General features: G+C 36.5%; 2 protein-coding genes across 2 annotated transcripts in view; both read left to right on the top strand.

Moving 5' to 3' along the window:
* The window catches only part of LOC140859256 (putative germin-like protein 2-1), a 31,812-nt gene extending 22,286 nt beyond the window's left edge, over nt 1–9,526 (top strand). Inside the window, exon 3 of the mRNA XM_073260947.1 lies at nt 9,380–9,526. Coding sequence (XP_073117048.1) covers nt 9,380–9,526 — 147 coding nt within the window. The remainder of the gene's footprint in view (nt 1–9,379) is intronic.
* A 1,412-nt stretch (nt 9,527–10,938) lies between these two features.
* On the top strand, nt 10,939–11,901 carry LOC140859185 (putative germin-like protein 2-1). Its single transcript, XM_073260816.1, has 2 exons — nt 10,939–11,081; nt 11,196–11,901. The coding sequence occupies exons 1-2, from the start codon at nt 10,970–10,972 to the stop codon at nt 11,744–11,746; spliced, it is 663 nt and encodes a 220-aa protein (XP_073116917.1). The 5' UTR covers nt 10,939–10,969; the 3' UTR covers nt 11,747–11,901.
* The last annotated feature ends 4,193 nt before the right edge of the window (nt 11,902–16,094 follow it).

The following is a 16,094-nucleotide window of genomic DNA, read 5'->3' as shown; positions in this document are numbered from 1 at the left end:
TATGAAGATCAATGGTGTATGGACACTAGTTGATTCATCCGAAGGGATAAAACTCATAGAGTATAAATAGATTTTCAAGAAGAAAAGAGGAGCGGACGGGAAGGTAAAGACCTATAAAGCTCATCTAGTTGCCAAGGATTACCGTCAGCATTATGGTATTGACTATGATGAGACATTCTCTCCTGTGGCAATGCTCAAGTCCATCCGGATTATGCTTGCTATCACTGCATACTTAGATTATGAGATCTGGTAGATGGATGTCAAAATCACTTTCCTTAATGGAGAGCTGGAAGAAGATGTGTATATGATACAACCTGAAGGGTTCACATCCACAGATGAGTCGAAAGTATGCAAGCTGAAAAGGTCCATTTATGAACCTAAGCAGACATCTAGGAGTTGAAACATGCATTTTGATAAGGTGATCAAAATGTATGGCTTCGTTAGAAATAGAGAAGAACCTTGCATCTACAAGTGAGCTTCCAATTCTGTGGTCATCTTCCTTGTGCTGTATGTGGATGACATACTGTTATTAGAAATGACATCCCAACTTTGTAAAGTGTGAAGCTGTGGTTATCATCATAGTTCTCTATGAAGGACTTGGGAGAAGCATCCTATATTTTTGAGATGAAGATCTACAGGGATAGATCTAAAAGGTTGCTTGGATTGTCCCAATCCACATATATTGATACCTTGTTGAAGCAATTCAATATGGATAATTTCAAGAAAGGCTATCTTTCGATAGATCATGAAATTAGTCTTTCCAAAAAGGATTATCTGATAACTCTTGAGGAGAGAGAGTGCATGAGTAAAATACCATATACCTCGATAGTGAGATCTATCATGTACGCTATGACATGTATGAGATCGGATATGGTTTATTTATTAGGGATAGTGAGTAGATACCAGTCTGATCCAAATGAGAAGAGTTGAAAGATTGCAAAAGTAATTCTTAAGTATTTGAGAAATACTAAAGATCAATGGCTTATTTATGGAGACACTGATCTGAAACTTGTAAGATATACTGATTTTAATTTTTAATCAAATTGTGATGACAGCAGAAGCATGTCGGGCTATATATTTACCTTAAATGGAGGAGCAATTTGCTGAAAGAGTTTCAAGCAACATACTATGGCCAATTCTATCTGCGAAGTAGAATACAACGCTGCATCGGATGCTGAAACATATTCTATGCTATTATCACTTGATGCGAGAGATCGTGAATCGAGATGATGTCGAGCTTCAAAAGATCCATAGAAAGAAAAACTTAGCCGACCCCTTCACTAAAGCTCTTGGGATCAAAGAGTTTGATGATTTCAAATGGAAGATGGGTATAAAATACTGCCTCGATTAGTTTTAGTCCAAGTGAGAGTTGTTGAAAATTGTGTCCTAAAATCAATCATGTGACGATTGAGTTTCTCTTTATATATGAATTACTGTTCATTGAATAAAAGTTATTCTAATATTTTTTATTACAAGATAACATCTTTCTTGAACTCTTGTGCTATGATGAAGTCCTTAGAACTATGCTAATATACGATAAAGAGATGATTTATCATATAGTACTTAAATATGTTCATGATCAAAAGATACGTCATTATAGGACAATGACATTTATCGAGTGGAGGTCATTGTGTGCCATATGGGTTAGTTATCTTCTTAATCAAGGAGTGTGGTAACACTGGTATGGCATACAGGTGAGATATAGGAGTACATCGTCACGGAACAAGTGACTCACCTACTGAGTGTTCTGCTGTCAAGAGCTGCTCGCAAAATATATGGATCTAAGTATACTTCAGACTTGAGATCACTTTGGTACCAAACTATCTGAATTTCTAATGCAGTGATGGAAGGCTACTAAGTATAATCAAGTACTTGCAAAGTCTGTGTATGGATCAAGATGGGATTGATCCCTCCAAATTATTGGAGTTGATGTATCACTGTATTTAATTTAAGAAAGTCTTGATCAAGATAATCCATGAGATGAATTTGAAAGGTTGAAATATAATGTGGATAAAGCAATCTCGGTTGACAGTTAACCTGAGACTATCCTAGAGCATCCGGGTCAAAAGAATGAATTATGCGGTAACCATATGTATAGATTCTGAAATATATTTTTATGATTATTCGACCTATCTAACTATCAAAAATCATTGCAAGATGGTATCTCGATTAGTACAGAAATTGATTTCTGTGCTATAGGCTTAGTGTTTGAACCTATGGAGTCACACACATAAGTCAGACAAAGTAAGAAGAAAATGACCTATGTTTATCTGTCCAATTTGAAAGTACTTGATTTGATTGAACATATAAGCTAAGTTGATTGAGAATTAAGTTATGGATCAAACGACATTGAAGAGTTGACTATGTCTAGCTAGCACTATACATGAGATTCGAGTTCGATCTCGGGGATGAACAGTTTCTAATCTATGATCCATGGAGCATATGAAAGATTAATTTAAATACTGACTTTAGATTAGATTTAAATTACTTAGACTTAATTGGGTCCAAAATCTAAGTTAGACTTGGTATAAAAATCCTAAATAGTTTGAGATTGACAGTCTTTCGAAATTATTTTCAAACCGCTTTGAATTGGATTTGAATCGGATCCGTTTTGGATGAGATATGAGAAATTCTACTTGCACTAAGATTTCTCCCTCATGTGGGCACACCAACACCTAGAATGGTGCTGGTTTGGGGCATCCCATGTGGGTGAGGGAGTGGGTGCAAAGTGGTTGTCATAAGTGATGGCAATTCTATCTCATGTAGGAATCCTTCTTTCATGAGTATTGGACTGATTTAAATCAGATTTGAGTTAGGACTCCTATACTTATTGGGTCATAAGATTCATCTATAAATAGAGAGGATCTCTGCCTATAGATACATAGCAAAATAGCAAACAAATCAGATTGAGAGAAGAGAGAAGGAGAGAGAGAGAGAGGCGTGTGAAGAGAGAAGTCCTTCTTCGTCTCCTTAGCCTCTATCCTTTGGTACCGCCCCTTCTCCCTTGGGCATGGGCCTCCTTGGCATCCCACCTATTGGTGTGAGATGTCACACTAGCACATCTCCTCCCTCATTTGATTGGGTTGTGAAGATCAGAGTTCATCTTACTTTCCTATGGTGTCTGGCATGCTTGCAAAGTAGAGGGTCTACACATTCAGACCTCCACAAAGATTTATATCAGATTAGTAGAGATTTGATCTCTGGTTCTACTGCTAATCAGATAAAAATTTGATTCTTATTCATATAGATTAATAAAAAAATTTTAGATGCAACTTGGGTCATCTGAAGAGAAATAAATTTTTTTCCCTTCAAATTTTGCCATCATGCTAATAACCCCTTTTATGACCACCAATGGCGACCAAAAGATAAGCCACCGAAAAAAAAAATTAGCGATAGGATTTTTTATTTTTAGTGATGGCTAATTACATCGCTAATAAGTAGTAATTTTATTTTTAGTTAGACCGTAAGATTATTAGCGATGGAAATATCGTATTAGTGACAGCATTCCATCGTTAATATTTATTACTGACGGTGTTAAGAACCCTAACTATCCCTCTATTGATTTCCCCCCGCCCTTATTTTCCCCCATCCAATGGTCGAGACCCTCAACCCCCCTCCTCGGCCCTCTCATTTCTGGGTTGGTTTCCCTGCCGGCGACCTCCCCCTCCCTCATTTTGCCCCACTCGACGACCAAGACCCTCGACCCCCCTCCTCGGCCTCCAACCCCCCTCCCCGGTCCTCTTGATTTCTGGGTTGGCTCCCCCGCCAGCGATTGCCCTTGTTTTACCCCATCCTTGTTTCCCCCATCCGACGATCGAGACCCCCGACCCCTCTCCACCCTTATTTTCCCCTCTCAATTTTTGGGTTGGCTCCCCCACCGATGACCAACCAAACCCCCTCCCACCCTCTCATTCTCCCCCCGCCACCCTCGATTTCCATCTCCCCATCAGTGACCGAGACCCCCCCTCTCCCCCTCTCCTGGTTCCCCAGCGTCGCCTCCCCCTTCACCATTCCCCACCATCGAAGTCTCTGCACCATCATTCTCTTGCCGGATCCATCAATCTCTTATCAAATCTGCTACCCCCCTTGTCGGATATGCCATCCCCCTTGCCGAATCTATCACCCTCCTTGCGAATCTACCGTCCCTGCATCGAATCACCGTCCCCATCCCCGCACCACCGTTCCAACACCACCGACGTCTCTAAGCCTATGTTTTAGTAAGTATTATCGACGACGACGATGATGGTGATCGAGCCATCGCTAAAAGTCCTTTTATTTTAATATATTAATTAATTTTAATTATATATTTAGTTCATTAATTAATTAGATATTAATTAATTAATTAATTTATTTATTTATTTATGATTAGAGTTGGAGCTAGGTTTGGGTCGGCCCGATGGGCTTCAGGTCAGTCTGAATTCAAGTCAGGCTTCGAGCTAGACTTGAAATAGTTCAAATCGAACTTGGGCCTAATTATAGGGTCCATTTGAATTTTGGGCTGGGCTCGAATATATCTTTGGCCCAGTCTAGGCTCGGCCCGAGAGTAGGTCCGATACTGCCGGCTTGCAACTAATCTAAAATCAGTGGTGCTTTATTCATAAAGATGCTATGATGACTGCCTCTGTGGGTGCACCTAAAGAGTCTAGAGAGAAATGGAGGTGAGGCATTTCTGTTCTTGTTGTTGTAGTTGCAGAAAAAGCTTGGACGGTCTGTTATATCACAAGCAACCACTTGCAACCACCTCATGGCTAAAGATGCAGTGGAACTTGCAATGCCTTATTTTTCAATCATAGATCTGAGCCTTGCTCTTTTTCTTTTTCCCTTATTTACCTTGTTGGTGCCGATTTAAGAACTATTTTTAAGTTTTCATTTTATTTTTTAAATAAATTTTTACTCCAAGTTTGCAGCCTTCTTTCTTTGCAGCCATCTAATGGTTCGGGCCCACCCAAATAGGTTCGAACCAGGCTCGAGCCTGGGCTAGGACCGGGCTCGGATCTGATTTTTCCTAAAATCATCAGGCCTAAGTTTGACTCGAAGCCTGAATTTACAGCCACCTCATGGTTCGGGCTCGCCCAAATGGGTTCAAGCCGAGCTTGGGCCTAGGCCAAGGTCAGACCCAGGCCTGGTTTTTCCTAAAATCATCAAGCCAAAGCTTGATCTAAAGTTCAAAAAAAATTTTGGATTGGGCTAGCTTAGATAGGGGTAGGGCCCATCCTAGTTCAAGCCCTAACTATGATGAAGATTTTGGATAGTTGATCTTCAATTAATGATCCTTATTATAACATATATTGCATCTTCTGAGTCTCCATTTGTTGCTCTACTTTTTATTCTTTTTTTTCTACTCAGTCATCTATTTTTAAAATTTTACATTGCATAGAACCATAGATCTATCTTTTGATTAATGTACATATTCTATGGCATCCTTATATTTATATATTTTGTACGGATGAAAGAATTATGTACATTGATCAATTGACTATCCAATTTGGATAGTTTGAGAATTATAATTAATTCTATAGATAATTATAGTAATCAAACGGTATGTTGAGGTTTCGAAAAAAATTTCAATCAGTATTTTTTTTAGTTCTCCTCACACATCTTCAGTCGTGTGAGAAGAACTAAGGAAAAATACTGTTAAAATTTTTTTCGACCCCTATTGCATATCGTTTGATTACTGTAATTGATCTATAGAATTAATATAATTTCTGAATGGGATAGACCTTTTATACCTATCAGTTGATGATAGGATGTATTTATTATATCTCATTTTAAATGATAATAATTGATAAGTATTTTTTCTTGTATTTGTATATACAGAATCCTTAGATAGTGTGCCATGAATCGTAATTGGATAGACAGTCGAGTAATCAACGGGGTAATTTTTGTTGAATATAAGGAGGGTGTCAAGTACTTTTGTGATTATACTTTTGAAAATATGGCAATCTTAGTTCAAAAATGGACTACAATAAAAGATATATTAATAGAGAAATACTTGATAGGGATACAATAATTACCTATTTATATCGAAGTGGATTAATGTCAAACTACAAGCATTGGTACCTATATGGTGAGACATGGGAGACAAGTGCAAGGGTTAGAAGTCAGTAGGACATAGATACAAATAAAATGGTAGACATAGTTATGGATGCGGCTGGTCCTGAATTTGATTGAGATATGGAGGATGATTCAAAAGCCGACAGCAGTGATTTCTATTGTATGCTGAAAGATGCTGATGAACCACTATGACCAAAATATGAAATACATACTGTATTATCAGCTGTGTTAGAGTTGTTGAACTTGAAGGCCGAGTTTAATATAACGATCAATTATTTTGATAGAATGGTAGCAATAATAAAGAAGATGCTATTGATGGATGAGAAGCTTGTTGGGAGCTTCTATGCTTCAAAAGAAATGATGAAAGGATTGGGCATGGGATATGAGAAGATAGATGCATGCCATAATGATTGCATGCTTTTCTACAAGAAGGACTAATTGAAGAGCTCATGTGACAAATGCAGTGAAAGCTAATTTAAGCCAAGGTAAGAGAGTAACAATCAGAAGGACATACCATAAAAGGTTCTTCGATACCTTCCCCTCACTTCTAGGCTTCGAGGCTTTACTTGTCCAATAGTACTATCAAGCAGATGAGAAAGTACAAAGAAGAAATTCGCAAGTATACCAATATGATGAGTCATCCATCAAACAGTAAGACATGGAAGAAATTTGATGCTTGCCACCCTTTATTTGCTCAAGAATTACACAATGTCCGATTAGATCTGTCTACGAATGGATTATACTATTCAGTCATGCAGTGACCCCTTATTAATATTGGCCAAACTTTATTACTCTATTAAATCTGCTACCTGGAATATGCATAAAAGAATATAACATCTTTCTTACATTAGTCATTCCTGGACCACGACATCCTAGTAGAAGCATTGATGTATATCTAAGACCTCTTGTTGATGAGCTGAAATTCTTATGATCTGATGGCATACGTACATTTGATGTGTTCCGGTATTTTCATGCTAGTGTTGAAAGAGAAATAGAAAAACAACTGAAGTATATTCAAGTAGATAACGGTGGTAAATACAGGGGTCCATTTTAGAAATATTGCAGAATCAAGGTATCAAGCTTAAGAAAAATCTTCCTAAAACATCTCAATATAAAGGAGTTGCTGAGAAAATGAATCATACTATTTGTAAAAAATTCGGTGTATGCTCACTCATGCTAAACTACCTAAATCCTTTTATGGTAAAGCGATGAGAACTACAATGGACTTGATCAACCTTTCTTCTTCAGTTTCTCTTCAAAGTGATGTGTCAGAAAGAGTGTGGACTTGAAAAGATATTTCATATGATCACTTAAGGGTATTTGGCGATAGGATATTTATTCACATTCCTAAAGATGAGAGATCTAAGCTTGGTGGAAGTCTAAATAGTGTATCTTCTTGGGTTATGCACATGAAGAGTTTGGTTACAAATTATGAGATCCAATTGATAAAAAGATTATTAGAAGTAGAGATATTGTATTTCTAGAAAATCAGACTATTGAAGATTTTAAAAAAATTGAGAAACCAAAGTTTATCACTAGAAATTATATTGATTTCGATCCAGTGCCTCCTACCATGGTGAAAAATGATAATGAAAAAGATGTATGGAAAGATAATGGTAACGCAGTTGATGAGCCCATACCTAATAATGATATACCAAATGAGTATGCTAGACAAGCCCCTCCAAAATTACTAGTTAAACCTCAATTGAGAAGATCTACTAGAGAGCATCATCTTTCCCAGAGATATTTTTCTCATGAGTATGTAATGATCATTAATGGGGGAGAACCAAAATGCTACCCAAAGCCCATAAATTATGAGCAAAAGAGAGAGTGATTAAAAGCCATGGAGGAGGAGATAAAATCCTTGATGAGAACCATATATTTGAGTTTGGTGGAACCTTTCATATGATCGAGAGGGAGAGATTTGTTGGTATGATCCCTCCTTATATGAGACCCACACCATTTAAAATAAATAAATAAATAAAAAGAGTCCTAGTAGGACTCATATTGGTTGGGCCTATTTAATTCAGATAACAAAGTTATTGCGTGGTGTGGAGAAAACTAGCATGGTATGGAAAAGCAAGAGAAGGTGACGGTAGAGAGAAGAAGAAAAAGGATTTTGGTGCTACTTTATTAGATGATCAGATGATTGATCGTAGTCCTATTTTGATAAAATTTTAATATATTGTTCTTGACATTGAGAGCTACAAATTGATTGATTTTGATCTTTGAAAAGTCTTTTTCATTAATTATTTTAAGCATCCATACGTTTGGTGAGATATATCCACTATTCCTATTTATTATTGAAATCTATTTTATTGATAATGATTTTTTTTATTGTGAAAGCCAAGATTTATTCCTGATGATTATATATTTGTATAACTTCTAATTGATATAGAAAAGATCTGCAGTAATCTCATTATCCTAAATAGTAAAAGATTCACATCAAAATTATGGTGTTTCATGGTATCTTTTTTGGGGAGTGCTTGATTATTTTTCACTCATTATAATTACCTGAGTAGATCGTAGAGATTATTATTACTTTGTAATATCCTATTTAATTTGTACAAAGAGAAAAAGAAGTTCACAATTTTATGATCCGTGATAATTTTATAAAATATAAAAATAATCTCATGCGGATCACATCCAGATGGGATCTGTTCGGATCAAATGCAACAATTCTCTATAAGATTCTCAAGAAAGCCCTTATTTAGCCTCTCTAAATGTAATGATTCCAACAAGATAAATCAATCGAGAGTCCAAAAGGTTAGAAGAAAGCTCATCCAAAATCTCATCCTTCCTTGATCCAATGGGGAGTTCATAAAATTCAAATTTGGTAGATGTTTAACAGAAACCAAGGTCTTTACTTAAAAGCAAAGGCTCATCTTTTTCAGATGACAACACAATTTGGATACTTGTTGTAAAGCCCGGTCCTTTAGCCAGCCTAAAACTTAAACTAGGCCTAGTGCACTTGACCATCCTATATTGGCCTAGACAATCCAAGTGTTGCTGGGGACGCCCTCCACGCATTATCCCTATAGAATAAGACTCCCAATGAGATTCAAAGTGTGTGATAACTCTCAATAGGAGTCAGATATCTCAAGTAGCCGAATGCTAGGAGACTCTAGCCTCTACCTTTATTAAATTTAAAGGTGCCCCCGACCCCCTTCAAGATGTCATGAATTATCATCGCCTTTCTTCGCCAATCATCACAATGTTTCCCCTCTATTGTTTGTGCCGCCAAATTCCTAGTGCAACCCTCCTTGATGCCTCTCTGATGCCATGATGCTGTACCTCCGTATTCCCTAAGCTCACCCTTTATCAGGCCACTGTTGCCAATTGGGATCTCATTAAGGCATTGCTTGCTGGAAAATACCATCAAGCCAGCCTCTATTTGCACCATTTCTTTCCTTTATTTCATCTTTTCCTAGCCACTGTCATTCCTGTAATCATAGGCCGGGATCTTGTGTAAGGTGCAGTCATCTGAACATAAAAATATTTTACTGACTAGCCCTTATATAAATCGAGAAAAAAAAAATTGATTTATCATGCATTATTTTGAAATAGCATTCTATTTTTTTATTCACCACCGCTACTATCATTATCTCCAACACCATCACCATCACCATTACTACCTTTTTTGCTTCTACTATCATCGTTGGTATCACTACTATGACTACAACTATCGTTATCTCTACTACCGTAATTGGTAACACCACCACACCATCACCTTTCCACTACCACCATAGCGCCACCATCTTTACACTATCACCATCTTTGTTGCAGTCGTCATCATCTCCACCATTTCTACTACTATCATAGCCACCATACACCACTGCAATTATCAACCTCAACATCTTCACCATACCACCGATGCCAACAATCTCTACTATACCACTATCAGTATTATCATTACAACCACCACATCGTTAATGGCCCAACTAACATTGTTCCTACAGCAATATCATGGCACCTTTTAATTGCCATCACCACTACCACCACTTCTACCACAATGGTCATCTTAACCATTATCATCATGCAATTTTAAAAGCTATTGACTAGATCAAATATTTTTATATTTTTAAAATTTGAAAATAAAATAGAAAAATATTTTTTAAAAATAAAAAAATAAAAATAAATGGCATCTAGAATAATCATTCAATAAATAATCAATATCTAAGATTTTAGCTAAATCCATTGTACACTACCAAAACCAATGTCAAAAAGGCTTTCATAACCATGGAGAGAAGTCACGGAATATAATATGCTTCCGGTGAAAAGCAAGGTGTCGACAGCGTATTCGCTATTTTAAGCAGTCAGGTAGCTTCCACTGCTCCCTTAGAAATCTCTTCCATAATCACATCGTTACTCGTTTTAGAAAAAACGCAGTTGTATGGCATAGTGAGCTAATTGGTGATTTCTCGTTGAGATTTGATCAAAAGCACAGTTGGATCAACATTTGCCATGGACTGCATCGATTCCTGTCAGCATTCTTTAACAACTCCAAGTGTATTTATTGAAAGAAGGCCGCAGCCGATATCAGAAATTATAATAATAATAATAATAGAGAGTAACGGAAACCATGATCTATGTATGTCTTGACGGACTATTTCTTCCTAATTTTCTCACCACATACGTCATCAGCGATACTTCGTCAAACTTTTACACGGACAATAAGAAATACATGGGACAACATTAGAGAACCAAGGCATATAATTAATTTACCTAACTTGGTTTACTCTTCTTCTTTTTAGAAAAGTTGCATGACTAAATCTTTTTGATGAAAAGTCGCACGACTAAATCAAGCCTTATCAAAGACCTATTCCCACTCTCCCTCTATATATATCTCCTCCTCTCATAACACCTTGTTCAATATCCCTTGGCTATTCTTCTGCTAGCTAGAAAGAGAGAATAGATGGCTGCCCATTTCCTCTTCCTTGCTCTACTTGCTCTGGCTTCATCTCATGCCATTGCTTCTGATCCTAGCCAACTCCAAGACTTCTGCATCGCTGATCTTCACTCAGATGGTACACCTGCTCATCAACAATTGATTTTATGAGTTGTGGCATTTGCAACTATGCATGCATAACGTATGGTATTGTACATTGTCCAACTACTAATCGTTTTTATAATTATTGCAGTGTTTGTGAATGGGTTTGTCTGCAAGGACCCCAAGATGGCCAAAGCCGAAGATTTCTTCTTCTCTGGACTCGACAAGGCCGGTGACACAGGAAACAAGCTTGGATCCAATGTGACTCTAGTCGACGTGAACAAACTTGCTGGGCTCAACACCCTTGGCATCTCGCTAGCTCGCTTGGACTTTGCACCCTATGGTCTCAATCCTCCTCACACCCATCCAAGGGCAACTGAGATCCTTGTAGTGCTGGAAGGAACGCTCTACGTCGGCTTCGTCACATCTAACCCCAACCAGCTCTTCACTAAAGTCCTTCACGAGGGTGATGTGTTTGTATTTCCTCAAGGTCTCATCCACTTCCAGTTCAACAATGGGAAGACCAATGCCGTTGCCTTTGCCGGTCTGAGCAGCCAAAACCCTGGTGTGATCACCATAGCCAATGCGGTCTTTGGAGCGAAGCCACCCATCTCTGATGAAGTTCTTGCCAAGGCCTTTCAACTGGACAAAAAGACCGTGGATTGGCTCCAGGCACAATTCTGGATGGACAACACCAACTAGGATATCCAAACTACTTGTTATGACTTTTGGATAGGTTTCTTTGTACTGCTTGGTTTGAATAAGCAAGTGTCGTCTCTCTGTTTGCATCTATTTATTTGAGCAAGGATATGCTTGCTATATTGTACAAGTAAAGAGAATTACTTCTATCAGTTAAATATTTGTCTTGCTTAATTTGAGTATGGTGATCAGCATGGACTTCCATTGAATCCGGCGAGCATGTTATGAATGGGCTGGGACTGCTCATTTTAGTTGTCTGATCAACTTCAAAAGCTTCAACATGCACTTCTTCAAACCTCAGAAAGTACCAACAAAGCAAGCACTCTATCTGTTCTTTAGGAATCATGATCACTCCTTAGTACAGTCACAGCATCCCCACTCATTGTAGTTGTTCTGTATGAAAGGCGTTCTGAGATTTCATTTTCTTTTTTTTTTTCTTTTTTTTTTTTTTTGATGAAAAGGGAAGGTGGTGCTCTGAGATGTCTCCAAACTACTAACAATTTTGACACTGCTTAACTTTAAGGTTTTTTATTGTATATGTCTCCGATCAGTTGGAATTTAAGTTAACTACCTAATATCCGTGAATGCACTATAATTTATTCTACTATATATTAAATGTTTACGCACCAAAAATTGATTGTTTAAATAACAGAATCTATACATAGTTTTAACCACTTGATGTGCAGGCTAGAATCCCCAATTTGCATGATTTTAACCTATAGCAATTTAAAGATATTAAATCACAACCAATGATTCAGCTCATTGATATTGGTTCCCTATCCCTGACCATGACCTTGATAGGTTAAGAACTATGGCACACATATACTCCTGGGCACATCTACACAAATGCATTAATTTTTAGATTGCATTTTAATATGTTATTAGAGCCCATCGATCCTTTTTGCCTACTGAAATCTCCTTGTTTCCACTTACTAATCTATGTGTTGCCTCTCGTTTTGAGTTTCGGCCCTCTATATATGAGAGAGAGTATTGAGGAATAATAGTCTCATATCAGATAGTTTAAGAACTCATCATTCTTATATACTCTCAAGCCTATCCATCTAAATGAGAAGACTTTTAGATAAGATCTTCATATGGTGTTGGAGCCCACCAATCCCCTTTACCTATCGAAACCTCCAAATTCTTACTTACTGATCTATGACAGCCATCACCAAACAATAAAGGGATTACCTTCATAAAAATATCATACTTGGTTGAATCTTGGGGAAGCCTACTAGCTCTCACAATATGTGCGTCATGCCTAAACCCATCTCCTAGGTCGACCATGTGATACGGCCACATGAATCAGATTATACAAGACCTAAATAATAAACAAATTCATAAGAATACCAAAAGAATTATAAAAGTTCAACCATATTTATCAAATCAAACCAATCCATCATTATTGAATAAGGTTCATAAGATTAAAATATTTATTTGATATTAGAAAATCAACTAACTAACTACTCCATCGCTCGAACTCCACATCCAATCCGATCGAAACTATGCATCCTGCAACTCTGAAGGAAAAAGAGATATGAGCATTACAATTCAGTAAGAATCTCCTACACTCATATCAGCATGAACATGAAATCCCTTTGCAATACTATTTATCAATATAAAAATAATAAGATTCATATATCAATATTTTGAATTTTTCTCAATATAGCAATACATATGCTATAAAATGTACATATATAAGCCATACCAACCTACACATCAACAGTTTAATTCTATAGCTACTCAGTTGTATATATGCCACCATATAGAAATCTCAAGATATATGTCACTTATATATCATCCAAGCAACAATTCAATACAACAATATTTCAGTAAAATTATTTTTTATTATCCGATTAATACAGTTGGATTATAACTATATTATCGTGCTGGTATTGGAGTAGACTCCCTCATGCTCCAGCCTGTGGCAAGCCAAACACATACCATGTTTCCATCCGCTGCTGGCAACCACATCTCAACTTGTAGTTGACATCACAAATACCACATTTCACACATACCGGCTAATCCAGATATCCTTCAATTAAACACAATGCATTATCTTGATTTAATTTCAGCATTGGATCAGTCACAAGCATTCTCTTGCCCATGGTATGCTAAATACACACCATGCTTCCGGCCATGACTGGTAATCATAAATCATATCTCAACCCCTGGTTGATATGCCATGTTACACACATGGCTAACTCATCCATATGCTTCCCTTTTCTTAGTTCTTATAATAACACAAAATTATGTTTGTCTTTCTAACATTGTACTAATTACAACTATGCTCCAGCATGTGGTAGGCCAAACAAAATATTGCATCCTAGTCCAAAATTGATCCAACACACACACTATATTTCTTGCATGACCAATCAATCCAAACACTATCCATGCCCCATTCATATTATATATTAAAGTCATGATCTAATTTTTGGTATTAGATTAGTCACAATCATGCTCCAGCATGTGACAAGTCAAAAATATTATCGCACAATAGGTACCATCCCACATGGGACCTACGAATTAGGATGCTATATACTCGGATCACAACCTTCTTCTGCACAACTTCTCCTTATAGAATCAACCAAACATCAAAGGAAGGTCATATAGTGGGTATTAGCAACTTAGAACTTGTCACACTCCAAACTCAGCACCCAAGTCGGCCATGCAACACGGCTGCATACTCCTTAAGACAAGGCCCTAGAGAATATGCCAAGCCTTAAAATCTGTTACAAGCTCAAAATCTCTTCAATATTATTGATCTCAACTCATGACAAATATTCCACATTAACAAATATCAAACTTTACACAATTTACCAAATACGGTCATCCGACTAGTATTGATAATGCTCTACCTAATCAATCCTTCTAATCGTGATCGCAACCAAAGCCAAACACATATAACCTGTAACTCTAAAAAAAAAGAGAGGAAGGAGAGGGTTGTAATCTTTACAGTCAAGTAAAAATTTCCACACACCAATATTATATAATAATAATAATTTGAAACTAACAATAGTTGTTACTCATATAATCACTACAACAAAATAAGTTATTAGCGATGAAAAATTTTCATCACTAATAATCAATTTTCATCGCTAATAATATTAGCAACGAAATTTTGGTCGCTAATATTTCGTCACAAATAATCCCATCGTTGATAATATTTTACGATGAAAAAAAATTTCATCGCTAATAAAAGATGTTTACGACGAATATTTTTTATCGTTAAAAAAAATGGATGAAAAAATTTAATCTAAAAATAAATATTTACGATGAAAAATTTTAGTCGCTATTATTTGCTAAAGTTTTAACGATTAAAATTTCTATCGTAAAAAATATTTTTGCAACAAAAATAATTCATCATTATTAATTTAATAAAAAAATTATTTAGAAAAAAATGAATAATATTAGCGATGAAAAAAAATCATCATAAATAACTTAATTATTTATGATGAATATTTTTTCATCGTTGTTAATTATATATTTATTGATAAATTAAATTATGTTAGTAAAATATTTTTAGCGATGAATATTTTGTTAGAAATAATTCCATTGCTAATAATTTAGTCATATTTTTTTAAAAAAAATTATGAATATATATTCTAAATTTATATATATATTATTTTTTATAAATTAAAAAAATAAAAATAATAAATTTAAATAATAAATTGATAAATAAATTTTATTATTTATTATATTATATTAAAATTATAAGATATTTAAAATAAAAAAATACATCAGTAAGCTGTCAAATATCGGTATCTGAAGAACAAGCTGGGGATGGGGAGTGCTTAACGGAGCTTAGACCGATGATGGAGCTCAGATCGGTCAGCTGCTATCTCATCAGCTGTATCGTGTGCTCTATTTGCACCATCCACTCCATCATCTGAATCTGAAAGCATTGTTAGTCGTCAACACGTGCAGCCAACTCCTGAGCTCATTATCGATCCTCGACAGCCTACTGTCGATCCTCGATAGCCTGCCTCTGCACCTCTGTCAGTCAAGCCTCGCACGTAGAATGGATGTCTGCCCTAGATGTGCGTGAGGATAAGGGAGCAGTGATCCCATACCCTAGACCTCTAACATAACAGGATCTCATACCGAGCACCCAATCATAGATCTTATCATCTGTGGATGCGATCGAGCCCTCAGGGGTAGACTGGAATCTAATCTCTATCATATGATCCTGAAAATTAAAATTATAGTTATTTTAATTTTATAATAAAAATTAGATTGTGAATGAAAAATAATTGAAAAAATTTATAAAGAACTCCTAGCTCCCTGTCGTCCACTCCCCGACTATCGCTGGTGGGTCCATTGGTAGACATCGATCCTACCAGAAAGCTCG

This window comes from Elaeis guineensis, chromosome 7 (genome assembly GCF_000442705.2).
Source record: "Elaeis guineensis isolate ETL-2024a chromosome 7, EG11, whole genome shotgun sequence".
Lineage (NCBI taxonomy): Eukaryota > Viridiplantae > Streptophyta > Magnoliopsida > Arecales > Arecaceae > Elaeis > Elaeis guineensis.
Note: the sequence above shows the minus strand (reverse complement) of the source record. Positions and strands in the feature narration are given on the sequence as shown.

Coding starts and splice junctions, on each gene's coding strand:
- LOC140859185 (XM_073260816.1), top strand. CDS start 10,970: ATGGCTGCCCATTTCCTCTTCCTTGCTCTACTTGCTCTGGCTTCATCT. Junction 11,082..11,195: donor CGCTGATCTTCACTCAGATG/GTACACCTGCTC, acceptor TAATTATTGCAG/TGTTTGTGAATGGGTTTGTC.